The sequence below is a fragment of the Ostrinia furnacalis genome, unplaced genomic scaffold (assembly GCF_004193835.3).
Source record: "Ostrinia furnacalis isolate ACB-3 unplaced genomic scaffold, ASM419383v2 OfSCF1605, whole genome shotgun sequence".
NCBI lineage: Eukaryota > Metazoa > Arthropoda > Insecta > Lepidoptera > Crambidae > Ostrinia > Ostrinia furnacalis.
In genome coordinates, this window is record NW_021131844.1 from 543749 (window position 1) to 562476 (window position 18728).

Sequence of the window (18728 nt, forward strand, 5' to 3'; positions counted from 1 at the left end):
TTTTTATTATAAAGAAGCAGGGCTGGATTAACAATCTCGGGGCCCCTAGGCACAGCTCGTCTCGGGGCCCCTAGGCACAGCTCGTTTCGGGTCCCCCTTTTTTCATACAACAACAACGCAATTTGGAAATTTTTACTGTCTACATTACGAAATTGAATGAAGGTACCATCATTATCAACAACAGACTTCAGTCATCACATTGCCAAGGTATACGCCTTCCTTCAAGTGAAAATACTTTCGCCACAATCTACAGGACGAAGTATCGGAGTCATTTAAAAATGAAACATTTAGGAAAATCTTGCATATTTTTATAATTAAAACTAACAAACATTAAAAAATAAAAATGTACATATTGTACTGATTAAGAAGCATGTTTAAATATTTATTAACCCTTCTAACTTTTTGAGATACAAAATCGTTTAAAACTTCTTGAAAATTTACCTTTTCTGATACATCATCTTTAACATTTTTTTTTCATTTTTTAATCGGGAGTGCTGGGCCCCTGGTCATAGTGGGCCCCTAGGCACTGGCCTAAAGTGCCTTATGGATAATACGGCACTGTAAAGAAGCCCTCAGTAGATGAAGCCCGTGAGTACCTGCGTGGAGTGCGGCACGAGGTTGTCGAGCAGCGCCTGCACGGCGAGGCGCTGCGGCGGCGACAGCAGGTGCTCCTGCTGGTTGACGATGTGCTTGGGCACGTGCGCGCCGCACAGGAACTGCGCCACCTCCTCGCTGAAGTGGTTGCAGTTGTGCTCCAGCAGCCGGTAGGCGGACGGCCTGCACAGGGAAAGGGCGTCACACACGCCGTCGCTCGAGTTGGCAGTTTTTTTTTATTTTCAAAACAAAACTATGTTTTTGCAGTTGACTATGCCTACAGCCTGACCTTCAATAAACCTGACCAGTGATTTTTCTAGCTTGAATAATCTCTGAGAAGAGTTTAACGAAATACAGTAACTAACCGATTTATTTCAAAGCAGAAGTCGTAGTTTCAGCCAAATGACGTACACAGCTGCACAACAAAGGATTTCTACGACGAGCAGTCTGGCGCTCAAAGCAGAAGTAACAGGCAGCAAACGAAAAGCTTATAAATATAATGAATGATACTGACGTGTAGGAGGTCGTGGCGAGCCCCTGGATGTAGTCCACGAACACCTGGAAGGGCACGAAGGTCTCGCCCAGCCGCTCCGTCTGGTGCGGCGGGCCAAGCTGCGTGCCGCCCTGCACAAAGTATTAAGAATAAGAAAGTCTTTATTCAGCACAATATGGTGGACAAATTAACTTAAAATAAAAATATGCTGAACAGGCGCCCGCTCAGCAAAAATCGCGACATGACACAAACGTCATGCCGAGAAGCTGGTTTTCAGCGGGAACCAACGCGTGAGGATTGCGCGCCCTTCGATAGAGACATGCGATTTTTGGTTTTACAAAGATAATACGATAGAGAATAATATAAAGTGATAAAAACCACCGGTTATATGGGCATTTTTTGGAGAAATTGATCAAATAACCAAAAAAACATGAATTTAAAAGCAATTTTTTTTTTCAAAAAGTATAATTTTTTATTATTTGTTGGCCTTTTTTGTGCATTTTATGTATTTTTTAGTATCGCCTGTTATTTAGCATTATTACTGTTTTTATTTTATCAGGATATACCGCTTAGTTTAAAAGTTATTACGTTATCTTTACAATAAGTAATTGGAAGAAAAAAAATTCTATAAAAAATTAAAAAAAAATCTAAAAAATTTTTTGAACTCTTTTTTGTCGATAAAAATAGGTCTAGTTTCATTTATTTTCATATGTGGAGCATTCCACGCGAAGCGGACAGGTAAAAAAAGTCGATGTTTCCGATTTCAGTAATATTTGAGTATGTTCTACCTATACATATTATTGATACGTGTACCAAATATTTTTGTAATATAATGACTAGTTTAAGAGTTATGGGTCTTCGAAGTTTTCGACAACCGGTTGGCATGCAGTACTTCAAAGCCGATTATGGAGTCATAAAATTATATATTAAAATAATTAAACCACGCGATTTATTACTTCATTTACCGTGCTTTTTAACTGTATTTTTGGAAACGAAAAAAAAATTATTTTTTCCTAAAAAAAATGCAAATTAATTTTTTTTCCTTGATTTTCACAAAGTTCGACCCTTTCGATTTTTTTTATTTTTTTTATTTAAATAGCTAATATTGTGTAGAACATTCATGCCAACTTTCAAAGTGGGCGTGGAAGTGGATTCGGAGCTAGACTGAAAATACTGCCGAAGGGTGGCGTCCAGCGCCGCGCCGTCGCGCTGCCGCGCCTGAAGCCCGCCGCCTGTGCGCGTTTAGTGAAACTGACAAGCAAATAAAATCACTTTTGACGGAATGTTTTGTAGATTTTTAATAACACCAAGACATTTTTAATACCTATTAAATACTAAAATACGTTATAAAATAAAGTAGTAGTAGTAAATAAAGTTGCGTTTTTCCGTATCGTGAAAAATAAATTACATTACTCGTAACTGTGAATATTTCCTAACAAAAATAGAATGAGCTGTTATTTTTATACCTTTCGAGTTACAAAAGGCGATTATGTGGGAGGCAGACGGTCGTCAGTGCTTTCATCCTATTCCTATGAAATTAAGTGGCTCATAATAATTTTTAGATATAATGAATACTAGACCTTTCATTCTATCTAGTCTTTTGAAAGGTCGTAAATTATTGGTAATTAGAAGATATTGTGGACCGGATTAATAGATCCACCAGTTAATTTAGGTCAGGACTAATACCCAGAACCGAACCGAACCGGCCGTGCCGCCCGGCATGTGCGGATACGCCATAACTAGGCTTGTGTAGTACATGTACTATGTACTAATAGGAAGCAATTCCTTTAATTAAGTGAACGAGAACGAACTATTCCGTCTTGGTCGTTCAAATCGGTCTTTTAGTTCACTTTAGTACAGCCGATCACTAATGAATAGGTGTGAACGAGACGTGAAATTGGTGACAACCGCGCGCGAGCGAGATGGATTCGGCTCTGTGAGTGTGTAGCGAGTATTTTTCGATATTGGACCATAAATGCATATGAATAAAGACTTTTTTCGTTCGATCTACCTAATAGAATCAGTGTACTAAAATGTGCTAGTTAATAGTACTAGAAGACCGAACTAGTTCATTTGACCGATTTTCGGAGTTCGGAGCGATCCTTTCAGTGTCCGAGTAAGAACAAGCCTGGCCATAACGTATTTTTTAGTATTTAATAGGTACTAAAAATGTATTGGTGTTATTAAAAATCTAAAAAACATTCCGTCAAAAGTGATTTTATTTGCTTGTCAGTTTCACTAAACGCGCACAGGCGGCGGGCTTCAGGCGCGGCAGCGCGACGGCGCGGCGCTGGACGCCACCCTTCGGCAGTATTTTCAGTCTAGCTCCGAATCCACTTCCACGCCCACTTTGAAAGTTGGCATGAATGTTCTACACAATATTAGCTATTTAAATAAAAAAAATAAAAAAAATCGAAAGGGTCGAACTTTGTGAAAATCAAGGAAAAAAAATTAATTTGCATTTTTTTTAGGAAAAAATAATTTTTTTTTCGTTTCCAAAAATACAGTTAAAAAGCACGGTAAATGAAGTAATAAATCGCGTGGTTTAATTATTTTAATATATAATTTTATGACTCCATAATCGGCTTTGAAGTACTGCATGCCAACCGGTTGTCGAAAACTTCGAAGACCCATAACTCTTAAACTAGTCATTATATTACAAAAATATTTGGTACACGTATCAATAATATGTATAGGTAGAACATACTCAAATATTACTGAAATCGGAAACATCGACTTTTTTTACCTGCCCGCTTCGCGTGGAATGCCCCATGTACACTTTAACGTGACTCACACTGTATAATGCTTCATCTATTTATAATAGAAATAAAATACGTAATATGTCATTAAGTAAATAAATGAAATAGTTCATGTTAATAATTCATTGAATCGCATTCAAGCAAAAAAACAAGCAGGTTTTTACACACGAAACTTTTTTTAAAATAATTTCTATGCAACAATGACCAGGATGTTTTCATTAAGATTTATAGCATGTTGAAGTCGCCAAGCAGTAATGAGAATTATTTTGCGTTAACATACAGGACTGACGTCTGACATTTGGGAAATGGAGTCACCTTAGCAATTCGTGGATTCCAGTGGCGTGTGCTAAATGAGCGTTAGGAATACAAGAACAGCAGTAGCACTGGAAAAGTTACCTTGTGCCTTTAGAAATAATGATCAAAAAGGGTAGAAGTTGTTGCCGACTATATTGTGGCAGTGAATGCAGTGTGGAAAAGAGACGAATAGTTCAGCTTGAGGGTGAGAGTGAGCGAGACGCCCGGCTGCATAGGAATACGCGGGTATTTTGAGAGATTCCAAATACACACAATGCGTGCGAGTGTCGCCGTTCGCCGCTGCATAGATCTGGCCCGCCAAGATGCAGCAATAGCTTTGAGAAATTTATGAACCCACGCTTAGTTTCCGTGTATTTGAAGTCTTGAAAATAGACGAAAATTCTGGTATTTAGCACACAACGGCTATCATACGACTACTGATTCACTGGTCTTGTCGTCATGTTCTTATCAACAGGTTTTACTCATAGACTTAATAGAGTATCGATGCAAGAGTAAGATTAATCAATATTTATGAAAACGAAAGGTGTTCAAATACACCAGTCCCCACGTTGGTCGTGGGAAGCGCAGGCGCACCCACGCGGTTTTATCGTCTGTTTATGCTTCGACGAAATTTCGCATGAGGGACCTGCTAAATGCGGCCGATACTGTCGTCATAAATTCGGGCTGAATTCGACTTGCTTTATTCCCATAACTTTTAAAAAAGAAAGTAATAAAAAGCTTGTAAATATCACCGGTTCAGTAACCCGAGATTAAATTAAAAAGGAACTAATGACCGCGCTACATTATCATTATTTGCATAACGAGCTTAGCGTCCAATACACAAAAATACGAGAGAAACTCAGGTAAAGTTTTTATAGTAAGTATTTAGTTATTGTCATATTGGCGCCTCGCCGCCGACTGAAATAGACAATGTTTACAATCTGACGATGTATAAATGAGACCGATCTAATTTGAACTCCCGTATCCCCCTCTCGCTGAGCGCGTCTGGAAGTCACAAGTGATAGGATGTGCGATGAGGATGTCCTTTTACACTGGACACGTGTTGTTATGAATTCGTATGTATAGCGTAATAAGATAAAAATACCACAATGCGAAGAATGCGCGCGAGTTATGAAATGTATTAATACTAGTCTAATATTACACGTGACATTAACGCGACGCGCACGCTTTTGCGCTTTGATTTGATGAGTGAGATTGAACAACGGGATATAAACTAATCCGTTAATAAACATCATCTCATTCAAAATATTCTTGTCTTCATTTGTGAAATTCGCTCGCTTATTGTTTTGACAGTTTTATGTAATGTATCACTGCCATCAATCAACGGAGACAGGTTTGTGAAGTCTAGAATTATACAAAAGACAACACATACATTGTTAATGAATTACACAGCATAATAGGGATCAGATGGTTTGCTATGATAGTAAAACAACAAAAACGATTTTATGTTTACTCGTGAGAATGCTAGAGGTGTCCTAAGCTTTCAGCAATTCAAAACCAGTTAAAGAAGTGTTGGGCTCATACCATCAATCATCATCTAACACAGGAACCATCAGAGTGACGTCTGTTTTTATACAGGGTGGAAACGATAAGTGATCTCACTCGATTATTTCTAAACTATATACGATATAAATAAACTAGTTACTGATCCTGAAAGTGCTTCATGAGCTCTATCAAACGGTGTTAATAACAGGTTACAGAATAAACTGGATTTATCCGAAAATTCAATGTTTCCAGCTTCCATACATTAGGTAAAGTCACATTATTTTAAAAACTACACATGATATCGTAAAACAGATTACTGATTCTAAAAGTGCTTCACAAGCTCTATCCAATGGTATCAATAAATAGGTTACGGAATAAACTGGATCTATCCAAAAATTCAATGTTTCCTTCTTCCATACATTTAGTACTACCACAGTCATGACACTCGTCTCTTGACAATATTATAGCAAGTAAAGCCTAAAACCAATGTTTTCCATGAATAATTTAAAATAAGAATACAATTTACGAGTTTATTTTAAGAGTTTATTATTAAATAAAAAAAAATACATTTCTAATATTGTGTGTCTGGCATACATTTAGTATGGAAGCTGGAAACATTAAATTTTCAGATAGATCCTGTTTATTCTGTAACCTATTATTGGTAACGTTTGAAAGAGCTCATGAAGCACTTTCAGGATCAGTAACCAGTTTTTCAATATCTTGTATAGTTTAGAAATAATCGAGTGAGATCACTTAACGTTTCCACCCTGTATGTATTAAAATGTCGCTGTTACTACGACTCAGCCCTCACAATAAAATATAATTTTGTCACGTTCATAAAAACCGTATACTTCCTAGTCGTATGTCGCTTCAGTATTCGCGTGACGAGTCGCGATCGGAGCATGATTGAGGGCCCTCGGCTGGCGCGGGGCGGCGCACGCGCTGCCAAGCGCTCGCTCATAGATGGAAATATTGCGATAACATGTCTCAAAGAGCGCGACGCAGTATGGCAACTCGTGTTCCGTATAACTCAACCATGTCTTACCTTCAATGACAACTAGTGGTCAAAGCACAATAATTCAATATGCTAAATATGTATCCAAAGCAGGTTGTTACATCAGATAATAAAATTCTATTAACCCTTAACCAGGCTCAAAAAAGAGTTATTGTTTTCAACCGTATCTTCACAGCATATTATTATACTTAGTTTAAATAGATGTGGGCTTTGTGGATACCAGAGACTGGTTAAGGATTAATGTATTTAGTAACGACATTGTTAATATCGTTGTTATTTAGTTCCAGAAATAAACTACTATCCAGAATAGTATGAACGGAACTGAGTATGTACCTAACCCTTACCTAACCCTTTTGTTGTGAGTCACGTAGAAGAATTTTGAAAACTATAATTCCGAAAATTGTATCGTGCGTGAACTCTTTATAACACGTGATTTACGTGTCATAATATGGCATTGATGAGCGCATAAATAAACTATGTGAATGAAACCACAGTGGTTTTATTTTAAGCTCCGATTGTGTGGAAAGTAGCTAATAGAGCTGACGAGTGGTTTACGATGTTACATACCAGGAAATATTCTAATTTAGCCAAATCTGAAACAGGTACAGAATTTACTTGAATCCTTAAATCAGACAGCTCACTGATTGACCAATACACACTCGCGTTGTTTGGTTAACAAATCTACGTGTATTTTACGGTTTATAAAATAAAAGTAATTAGGACATTCAAGTCCCAAATATATGTAGTTTGCCCTATAACCACTTCGGGACAATACATATATCGGCTGGTCTTCCATAAAAGAATTAACGGTTCGATTAAACAAATTGCATGTTCTGTAGTTAACAAATCTGCATGCTTACATAGGGTTCTGCTCCCATTTTTTTTTACAAAAGTGCCGTACTCACAGGAGCGCAACTGGTGACTCCGCTGCCGCCGTAGAAGAATTCCCGCTCGTATACCACGATCGATGTGTGCCACACGCCCTCTATCTGGCGGCCTGAAACGCCAAATGAGTGTGTAGAGTCATACAGCAACAACAGCACATAAGACTTTCAATTTATGTCATAGCACCTCCAGCTAAACTAATGTTTCCGAAATTAGTAATTATTAAATTACTAATAATAATTAGTAAATCATTGCTAACAGACTGGTCAGACCTGAGTTTTGAGACTGATCTCGATACACTCGTATACAAGAAGTTGGTGGCCCAAGATATTAATCGTCAACAACTGCAAGTTTGGTCTCCAATCTTCGCAAGGGCCGATGCACCATGGACATACTATTTGACATCGATTTTGTCTTGATCATGTTCAATTCTAGCCCCACTCATTAAGAGGATCTATTGGAGCTATCGAGCATTGTGTCTAACTCGCCGATTATATTGATGCTGAATTAAAATAAATTCATAAAATTCATTTATTTTTGCAAATAGGCTTTAAAAAAGCACTTTTACACGTCCCAATATTAACCCTACCACTGCTTCGGGACAATAAATGGGCCAGTGCTGAGAAGAAGCAGCGCAAGAAACTCAGTCACTATTGCCAATCCTAAGTGGCAATCAGGGCACATAGCTCTTAGAGCTAATGGCCGTTGACCGCAGAAACGGTTTCGAGTAGCGACCATAAGGGCCGGAAGACTAAAGCCTTGTTCGCACTAATAGAGTAATTTTGTAACCTACTCGACTAAATTTTTGGTGTTCGGCGGACACGGTTAGCTACTTCATTACTTCTTCACTCAACTAAATTTACCAGGCTTTAGCATAGGTAAGTCTGCTACCCGGTGGACCAATGAATTGGTGCAAGTAGCAGAAACGACTGGACGCCTTTGTTCAGCAATGGAATAGTTTGGGACCACTCTGTACATTGTATGTATTCGTCATTACCATCCAAATGAATGTCATTTAAAATAAAAAGAAAAACCTTTTACCACAAAAAAGCTATGAAAATTCATAGCAGAATTTTGTCAAATCGCATAACAATATGAGTGATTGCTCGTAGGATTATTTAAAGAGTCGTAAGTAGAACAACAAAACAGTCCTTGAAACAGATTCGGTGGTGAGTGAGATGCGTGTGTCAGTCCTTTGAAAGTAGGTCGCGAAAAGTTCGCGTACAAAGTTACTACTATCCCTACAGACATCTCATTATTTTAGGGAATGCCAACAAAGTTTCAAATTGCCACTAAATGATAAGCAACATTTTGTGGCAATTTTAAACATGGCGTGCATAATGCTCGGCCACGTACTTGCCGCGGGCTGCTGCAATCAACTACGAGGAAAAGCAGAGTGGCAGGCTTTTAAAGTGGAGTCAGTCATACATATGATAGTACACATAGTGCATGCAGTCCTCTGCACCAGCCCGTCCGTTTTTGTGGGAGTAGTTAGCTTTTTTTGTTGTTGTTTAATATTACAGAACATTTATTGTCCCGAAGCAGTGCACAGTGGTAGGGTTAATACTGGGACATGTAAAAGTGCTTTTTAAAAGCCTATTTGCAAAAATAAATGAGTTTTATGAGTTTCATGTAGCTAGCCTGATAAATAAATAAAATAAATAATTGATCGATTTATTCTAATAATGTTGGATTATAAAAAAGCTTATCCTAGCTTAACATTCAAGATTAACCTTTATTCAATTTTTTTTTAATTGTAAATTAAGGGGAATTATGAAATATTTGCATAAACAAACATCGTATAATTCCCCTTACTTTACAAACAAAAAAAGGAAGAGAATTAAAAGTTGGGGTTGAGTTAAAGAGAATTAAATTATATGAAGTTGGAATGAAATCAAGTAATGTGTCATAAACCTTATGACATTTAACAATCACAAGAATTTTATAACTCACCAATAATAGCAGGGGAGAGCAAAGACGCCATGCCGTTGGTGAGGTCGTAGATGTACAGCTCCACAGGCACCCCGGCCTCGGAAGCCATGGCTCGCTGGTGACATGAACATTTATTAAAACTTATTGACAAAACTAATGTTGATAATTTCCAATTTGTTTTACTCTTTATGATTTATTTCAAAGACCAACCGTTATATTTGAGATTCTGAATAAACAATTTTATATTTCGTCCATTTGCGACGACAGTGTGACATCTTCAATAAGATTAACACAGAAGATGTCACATTGTCGTCGCAAATGGACGATTTGTAAGTCCAATCAGCAGTCAGTTGTTACATATTAAAGAAGAACTATAGATGGCATTATCCTATACTGAAAAGTGATGTTTACCTTCAAAACATAAAACACTAAACAGAACACAAGTTATGCAATTAACTGACTTCACAAAATACCTTTAGTAAAATGACTTATTGTAACTTAGTATTCAATAAATAGGTGACTTCACATTTATTTCAATTTTCGCAGTTTCAAATTTTATAGAGCGTGTAAGCGTAAATATTTCGCTACGAGAGCAGCGCAGGAGGAGCGCGTTCGCGGTGCAGCGGCGCGGGACACCTGCCGCCACCTGCACACCTCGACTGCGAGCCGCGAGCGCCGCCCCGAGCGACGCACTATTTAAAGACATCACTTGAGAACGACTCTCGCTCCCGTTGCGACCTCTTCCGCTCTCTGGTGTGTAAACTGTGTTTTATTACCAGGAAATGTACTAATATAAGAACACATACCTGCTCATTATGGTTCCAAAACAATTTTGAGGGTACCTATGAAATATCCTCCCAAAAAAAATGTATACTTACGTAAATTTCAAATTTTCTACTCCACACAACTTATTATGGACCAAGGTTTAGTTAGAAATTTTCCTATTCAAAGATATTTTTGAAAATATTTTAAAACTGTGATTTTAAAAATAGATTTTGTGTTGATAAATTACAGCTGATTTGAGCTGATGAAAATGACAGGCCTGACTTGACAAAATCAAGTTTGACACTTGCTTTTTTTATGGGCAATAAAATTTATGAAACAGCTTGTTTGGAATCATAGTTCTTTGCACATCAAATCATCTATAGCCTGACCAGGAACATAAAAACCCTGGCACAGAGGCGCTGCAATTGCATTTGATAGTGCAACACTGAGTACAGTCGTACCTGTGTTAAATTAATAGGCTAACTTTATGTATCAGGATTCAGGATTACGGGCTAATTTGATATTTTCATAAATTAANAAGATAAACTGTGCCTTTTCTTGTCTCCAATGCATTTTCTAGTTTTTATATTTCGGCAAGAAATCTTTCTTAAAATAATATAAAAAAAGGTTTTTTCTTTTTTATAAATAAATAAATAAAAAAACGTTTTTCTAATATGTTTACAAGGCTGTATAAAACGTGATCTGGGGTCGCAACCATTGGTTCGCATTTAAAAAAGAAAACCGTCGTTGTCATGCTGTCAAATTTCCATGTCAAAATTGTCATGTCATGATTGTTATGTCAGTGAACTGTTGGTATTGTGCAGTTATTTTAGTTTAGTTAAAAAATGTCTGGTTCAAAGAAAATGGTAAGACGTCACTCATATCCTCCAAAGAATACTAAACCTAGCACAGTCAGTTCAGATCAAAAGTGTGTGCGGATTTTGCGAAATCGGTGATAGAAAACAGTAGCCTATCCGAGGGCACATTCACATCGCAGGAGGCTCAAGAGAGGTCTTCTCTGGCGGTCTCTACGACACGACCTCGTCGTCCTCGGCGGGGCAACGGCGATTTCACGAAACGCCATCGTTCGGATGAGTCGACGGACGTACGTAAATCGTGACGCGGTGGTTTCAGACGCTGCGGGTGCAGTCGGCGGAGGGCACGGCGCGCGTGGAGCTGGCGGAGGGCTCGCCCACGGCGGCGCTGTTCGAGCGCGTGCGGGACGCGCTGGCGCTGGGCTCGTGCGCCTTCGCGCTGCACCGCGACCGCGCGCGCCGCCAGGAGCTGCCCGCCAGCCGCGAGCGCACGCTGCGCGACGCCGGCCTGCAGCACGGCGACATGCTGTACCTCAGCCCCGTCAACGGCTCCGTGCTCAAGGACCAGCCCTCCACCAGCACCGAGGTGCCTCCCACGAGCCGTGGTGAATGTGATATGTGAAGTACGCTATGTGCTATTTATATTAAAAATGGTGTGTTCATCAGCAGGCTAACAACAAGTCCTTCGGTGAGCCGGTAGAAGCGGGCCCGTCGTCGGACGCCGCCGCGCGCCCTGCAGCGCCTGTAGAGGACGATGTGGACATTCTCCTGTACGCTCAGTCCGGAGCCATCCAGAGGAATAGAGATGAAAAATTGTAAGACTTCATCTTGGTGCTTTGTCAATGAAAATTAGAAATGAACTACACAGTCATTCACTACAATCCTTTTGTTAAAATTAAAACAAATATTTGACACATTTCGTATGTCATTGTGTACAGATGCAGACACAATTCAAAAGGATGCTGCGTGCACTGCTCTCCGTTGGAACCGTGGGACGAGGGCTACCTAAAGGAGCACAACATCAAGCACATGTCGTTTCACTCCTATCTGCGTAAGATGACCTCTGGGAAATTCATCTCATTGGAAGAGATGTCCTGCAAAATTAAGCCAGGTGGGTAACATCTTCAATATTAAAACCTACTCACGATAAAACCGTTTAAAAATAGATTCCTACATATAATAATTTTCGTAACATCAATGGTCTCCCCGGGCCGCGCAGGCTGCAAGGAGCACCCGCCGTGGCCGCGCGGCATCTGCTCCAAGTGCCAGCCGGGCCCGGTGACGCTGCTGCGCCAGCCGTACCGGCACGTGGACAACGTGGTGGTGGAGCACCCGGCGCTGGTGGAGCGCTTCCTGGGCTACTGGCGCGCCACGGGCCACCAGCGCGTGGGCTACCTGTACGGCCGCTACGAGGCGCACCCCGACGTGCCGCTGGGCGTGCGCGCGCGCGTGGCCGCCGTGTACGAGCCGGCGCAGAGCTCGTCGCGCGACGCCGTCACGCTGCTGCCCGACCCCAAGCAGCCCGCGCTGGACGAGCTGGCGCGCCGCCTGGGGCTGCGCCGCGTGGGCTGGCTGTTCACCGACCTGCTGGCCGCCGCGCCCGGCGCCGTGCAGCACATCCGGTGAGCGCACCCCGCACCAGCTGGCCGTGAAGCTTACGCTGTGTCCCGTTCGAAAGCTCACCGTTTCTTTTCTTCTCAGTGAGATCACGGAAAACGCATATTAGCTAAAATAGTATTAAACCTTATATTTGTTCTCTGAACGTTGAATATGTACGTGCTTGAACGTTGATCTGTCTGCGCAGCGGCGTGGACACGCACTTCCTGTCGGCGCAGGAGTGCATCACGGCGGGCCACTTCCAGAACCTGCACCCGAGCGCCTGCCGCCACGCGGCCTCCGGCTACTTCGGCTCCAAGTTCGTCACCGTCTGCGTCACCGGTGAGATTCGTTCACCCCCGTTTTTCTATTCGGGTCGGTCTCGTCGTTAACGATCGAGTCAAACGAGGTTCGGGTGTTCGCAGGCGACAGCAACGAGCAGGTGCACATGGAGGGCTACCAGGTGTCGGCGCAGTGCCAGGCGCTGGTGCGCGACGGCGTGCTGCTGCCCACGCGCGACGCGCCCGAGCTGGGCTACATCCGCGACTCCGGGCCCGCGCAGTACGTGCCCGACGTCTACTACAAGGTACGCTCGGCCGCCAGTGTACATTGCACTGTCATTTTATTTATACACGGTATTACTTTGCATTCTTGCCATATTTACAGAGGTAAAGCCTGGTCCGTGAGCACGTAGAATCCCGTCCAATGACCCCAAGCTACCCATCCCTATCGCTCGCGCGTAACCCATAGCAACATAATTACGCGCGAGCGATAGGGATGGGTAGCTTGGGGTCATTGGACGGGATTCTACGTGCTCACGGACCAGGCTTTAACTATATTACTGACACTGACTGAGCACAAATCACGAAACTTCTCCATTGTGCCTGTTGAAGTGCGAGACAACATTGGTTTATTCCAATTTGTACTGTAAAACCAAACTTACTAAAAACTTATGTCCTCCTTTATGGGAGTCTCTTAATTAACTAAAATGATAGGTATTGGTATTGTTCCCTACTTTTATCTCTGTGAATATGGCAAGGATGCAAAGTAACACACTTTAGATCCTACAAAAAGCCGCGAACGATACTGAACAAATTGGGACTTTTAGGGCAGTTTTTTAGATTTTTTTTAACCTTGATTCCTTTATTTCCATAACAATTAATTATTCCTAACCTAATATTTCCATTGGCCGAGATCCCCAAAAGTGGTTAAATAGCCGTAGTGATAAGAAATTAATAACAAAATATTTACTTACTTTAAAGTTCTATTTTGCGTTCTTATACTGTAATCTTATTTACTATGGTCACGAGTTGACAAAGTTTAATGATTGGTGACAGACACTATTGGCTGACTCATACTGAGATAATGGCCTGTAAACTTGATAAATCTCGTGTTTTATGATCCTACTATTACTTTTGAACTTACAAATATTTTATACAACTCACCTTTCATTGAACAACTGAACGGATCTTCCCTGTGGGCTTATAGCCACGATAGCCGAACGGTGAAGGGGTCGGACTGGTCGACTCGAGATCCGAGGAACGCGGGTTCGAATCCCACCGCTCGACTGTTGTGGTGAGCCCACTCGTAACACAAGCTTATTTAGCTTAACACGAGGGGCTAACGGGACTATTAGTAATATGTGCAATACTTACTTATGTTTATAAAAAAAGGCAATGCTGTATTTTGTTACACGAGTGAAATAAAACGCTATTTTACTGCTTCATATTTATTGATCTTGAATTCGCTTCAGACTCGTGTGTCGCACACATAACATCAACAAGCCGCGACACACTTCATAGACTATATCGAAATAAAACGCCGCTACATGTAGGTAGTATTAATGTATCAACAAGAATATTATAACACTCGCCTGTAGGCAGGGCGAGCCACAAGTATCCTAAGGCGCAAGAGCCAAGGCACGCCATAAACTCTGATATTTAAAAAAAACTCAACGAGTCCCTTCTCTGCTTTCCCTCGCGCGCTCTCCGCTAATTACCTATCATCACAGTCTTGTACATCTTTCAGAAAATTCAATTATTTAGTGGCACGAATATACCTACATATAATCGAATAACCACGTCTAGGTACTCCGTAACCCTGCCACAATTTTTCAAATAAATTTTTGGTGGATAAAATTACGATGCTTAGGTGGAATACTGAATGCAGCTTAACATTCTTAAAATAAACGCAATGAAAATAATAAAGTATTACAAGTTAAAAATCACTCCTCTTTTTAACCATGTGATTCATAAAGGTTTTTTTTTATCATAAAGGGGACCATTAAGTAAAAGGGCTTTTTAAAAGCCTACTTACAAAAATAAATGAGTTTTATTACCTTCCTTTAATTTCGTTCTCTCTCCTAAAACTGTGTAATCTCGATTTCGGCTATAAATAAAAATCCAACTCCCCGAGACGAATTCGGGCTTCGGCGAAGCCGTAAGAGAATCGGGGCCCGCCGCGGCGTCTCGAGCGCTCGAGCGTCGCAAGGGCACACGAAGAGTTGTCAGGCGCACCCGTGTTGCAGGAGAAGGACGTGTACGGCAACGAGGTGGGCGTGGCCGCCAAGCGCGTGCCCGTGGCGTACCTGCTGGTGGACGTGCCGTGCGGCGTGGCGGGCGCGGGCGCGGGCGAGCCGGCCTTCTGTCCCGCCGCGGCCTTCCCGCCGGCGCACCGCGCGCTGCAGGCGCAGCTGCAGACGCCGGCCGCGCTGCACGCGCAGCTGCGCGGCGCCGCCAGCTTCCTGGACGCCGTGCGCGACCTGCACGTGCTGCTGTACCTGGCCACCAACGACGCGCTGCCGCTGGACTGGCCCACGCTGCAGCCGCTGCTGGACGCCGTGCGCGCGCGCGACGCCGCCGCCGCCGACGCCTGGCGCCGCCGCCCCGAGCCCGCCACGCTGGAGCAGCTGGCGCGCGCCGACGCCGACCACGACGCCGAGCCCGTGCGCAGGTACCGTACAACGCTCGACGCCGAGCGAGTTCGTCGTTCGCTCGACGTGCGAGGTTCGCGATCGAACTCGTCTTGTGTAACCCTTTTGAATGTGCAAACGATTTTTTTTAATTTGTTGTGTTGTCCGCAGCGGGCCGTCGAGCGGCGCGGGGGGCGCGGGCGAGGCGGTGTGGACGTGCCCGCTGTGCACCTTCCACAACGCGGCGCGCCACGACCAGTGCGAGATGTGCGCCATGCCCAGGTGATGCGGCGGGAGACTGACGCGACGTGTCATCTAAAGCGCGACATCTTCTTTGTAGACGACATTCTGACCGAACCGCACGACAAATCTTAAAGAGCATCTTTTCCGCCAATCGAATCTTTCACCTGCTGCCCCGACGCTGACCGTCGACCACGCCGCGAAGCTTATTTTGATCCGCGTTTTATTGGCCGTTTTTTTATCGTTCCCGAGGGACGTGTCCGATTTGCCGATTGATAAATTAGATATCATAAAATTTTGATTGTGATAGGTACAAATGTAATGTCATACCTATTTAATAAAAAAATGTTTTTCGTTTCAGAAATAACGCTATGTAAATAAACGCAGGGGAGGAGAGAATAGTTCACTTTTTATACTGAGGAAAATTCGCGCGATCGACTTGTGAATAGTGAAACTAGGTTTACTTTATTTTTATATTCGCGGCGACGCCGAGCGGCGGCCCGGACCCGCGCCCGGCGGACTGCGGCCGACAGTCCGACACTGGGCTCGTGCCCGCGCGTCGCCAGTTGCGACGACGTCAGGCACGGCTCGAGCAGGAGTATCACGCGTCACGCGTGCGTGCCACATTTAGGCGAAAGAAATTATCAGAAAAGACAATGATTCATTTATGTTTGTCCGTCCCGTTGCAAAGGTTTATGTATATTTTATGCATTTCAAGTGATATCAGTTTATTCCCATTGTATATTGTATGGTTCGATCAGTGTATTTTGTGTTCAGTGAAGGTGTCAGTAGGCTCGCCCCGAGAGGCCGCGCGAGCGTCTCATCTCGGGACGGCCGAGTGCCACTCACCCACTTTCGACTAGTTGTTTTAACCCACTTATCATGATACACTGCAATTGTGATATTCGCAGAGTATGTATACTATTGTAAATGTTATGTTATTTATTACAAGCCGCCGGGCTCGGCGCGGGGAGCTGATAAATACAGTGTACCTACTTTGTACCCGCTGGAGTTTCATTCGTAAATTAAACACCCAAATGCTTTTGTAAAAATATTTATTCATTATTATATACAATTTTGTATCTAGCAGCACACACGCTCGCGACGCCGGCGCCCGGGCGCGAGCGTGCGCGTCGAGGAGCACCGCGGCCCCGCCTCGTGCGCTCTGTACTCTGTGGTGGATATTTTTGGTGCGCCTTTTCTTTATTTAAAAAGTCAAATAGACATGGCACTCCCGACGATCCGAGATATTAGTTACATGAATATCAATAACGCTATACTATAGTCTGAATTCTACGAAAGGAAATCTCTCAGCCGCATCGTCAGTGCCGATGAAAGTTAAGTTTCGCGCGAAGGACTAAGCGCGGCGCACGAGGCGGCGGGTGCGTGACGTCACGCAGCGCACGAGGCGGCGGGCGCGTGACGTCACGCGGCGCACGAGGCGTCGGGCGCGTGACGTCACGCGGCGCACGAGGCTGCGGGCGCGTGACGTCACGCGGCGCGGGCTCGGCCCCGCTGCGGCCCGGAGCTGCTTCATTATCACATTACACACATTCTACATCTTTTATAAATTTAGACCTTGTAAACGATCACATAATTTTTGTCATGTTAAAAAATAATATAGAACGTGCGTTCGGATAGATACAATAGAAAAGGCAACGCCAGCGGGGACGTAGCTCTTTTAGCAATACCACGTGTAATGTATCTATGAATACATATAAGAAACCAATCTATTATGTACTTTAAAAATATCGTTTATGGATTCATAAAAACATGCTTTCTAATGCTTAATTATTCATATTATGTTTAACTAAAGATATAATCCAATGATGCATTACAAGCGATACGCTCGGGATGCTCCTCGACTGCGGCGCGTCCGCGAGCACCGACAGCTCGGCCCCGCGCGGGACAGCGAGCAGGCCGCTCGCCGCAGCGTCCGGGCGGGAGGCCCAAGCTATACTCTATAATACAAGGCTCTATAGTTACACAATATGTACAGGGGCGCTGATGTCGCCGCCCACGGATGTCTTTCAAATCTGCACCGCGACAGCTGTGACTGAACTCGACTGATGCTTTATTACTTCGACGCATCTTTGCGATTGCCGTATTTAATTTATTTCCAAAAATTCTGCCATGCCAAAAATAAATCGTTATTCAGCCGGAGAAAAATATGTTTGCTTTGTTATTTATTTTAGTAACACAAAAAGGTTATGTAGGTCGAGCGAGAGTATCTCGTGGCTCCACTGGCTTGCCTAATTTATGCAAATTATATAAAAAAATACTTCTTGATATGTACCCTTGAATCATTTCCGAAATATACAAAAATAGTTTCGATAACTTGAAAGACATCGTGGGAATGTAAATAATTAATCACTAATTATCTTTACAGTATTTTTGTTACATTCACAAAAATCTGATTTGAAGGATCAATCTACGTCGCTGCATATAGTCCGTTCGTTATCCGCGTGACCGAGAGCCACGGCAGTGTTCTACCAACAGAAATATTTCGGGACACGTTCGCTAAAATAGTATTATCAATTATTATGTAAAGTGTATTTCACAAGTAATACTAAAAGTTAAAGTGGCGCTTACTTCAGCTATTCCAATACAATATTTTTAAAAACATAATGTTCAATATATAAAAAAATATGCAGTGTAGAGTAAGTAATACATCCATTCATTTTATTTACAACAGTCGACAAAATAATTTTTAAAAATATTTAGATTTTTTGGTAAGACTCAATACGTCGTCAATGGTCGTTTAAGATTAAAAAAACCGGCCAAGTGCGAGTCGGGCTCGCGCACAAAGGGTTCCGTAGCAGCAACAGTTAAATCAACCTATCTCAAAAACTATAAGAGATACTTTGATCAAACCAAAAATCGTTGAAAGAGTTAATTAGCATGCATCACCTCTATTTTTTTT

The 18728-nt window shown here is 42.5% G+C and overlaps 2 protein-coding genes across 7 annotated transcripts in view; one reads left to right on the plus strand and one right to left on the minus strand.

Moving 5' to 3' along the window:
• LOC114353093 (uncharacterized) overlaps nt 1-10537 on the minus strand; it is a 37371-nt gene extending 26834 nt beyond the window's left edge. Inside the window, exons 1-5 of one of the 5 annotated variants that reach the window (XM_028304923.1) lie at nt 10357-10537; nt 9500-9593; nt 7567-7658; nt 1109-1218; nt 597-777 (exon numbers count right to left, since the gene is read on the minus strand). In XM_028304923.1, the coding sequence (XP_028160724.1) occupies nt 597-777; nt 1109-1218; nt 7567-7658; nt 9500-9587 (471 nt within the window). In that variant the 5' untranslated portion in view covers nt 9588-9593; nt 10357-10537. Of the gene's footprint in view, nt 1-596; nt 778-1108; nt 1219-7566; nt 7659-9499; nt 9594-9889; nt 10250-10356 lie in introns of those variants that run through there. The other 4 variants (XM_028304920.1, XM_028304924.1, XM_028304922.1 and 1 more) reach the window with 4 other exon arrangements.
• A 418-nt stretch (nt 10538-10955) lies between these two features.
• Nucleotides 10956-18223, plus strand: Npl4 (nuclear protein localization 4). 2 transcript variants are annotated; one of them, XM_028304918.1, is made up of 10 exons: nt 10956-11109; nt 11378-11644; nt 11725-11873; nt 11997-12169; nt 12278-12680; nt 12863-12996; nt 13080-13240; nt 15182-15606; nt 15737-15847; nt 16167-18223. In XM_028304918.1, exons 1-10 carry the CDS (start codon nt 11089-11091, stop codon nt 16180-16182), a joined length of 1860 nt encoding a protein of 619 aa, XP_028160719.1. In that variant the 5' UTR covers nt 10956-11088; the 3' UTR covers nt 16183-18223. The 2 variants fall into 2 exon arrangements, with proteins under 2 accessions (XP_028160719.1, XP_028160720.1); XM_028304919.1 differs by having other exon boundaries at nt 10958-11109; nt 11728-11873.
• Nucleotides 18224-18728: the final 505 nt, after the last annotated feature.

Coding starts and splice junctions, on each gene's coding strand:
- Npl4 (XM_028304918.1), top strand. CDS start 11,089: ATGTCTGGTTCAAAGAAAATG. Junction 11,645..11,724: donor AGCCCTCCACCAGCACCGAG/GTGCCTCCCACG, acceptor TGTGTTCATCAG/CAGGCTAACAACAAGTCCTT. Junction 11,874..11,996: donor AGGAATAGAGATGAAAAATT/GTAAGACTTCAT, acceptor CATTGTGTACAG/ATGCAGACACAATTCAAAAG.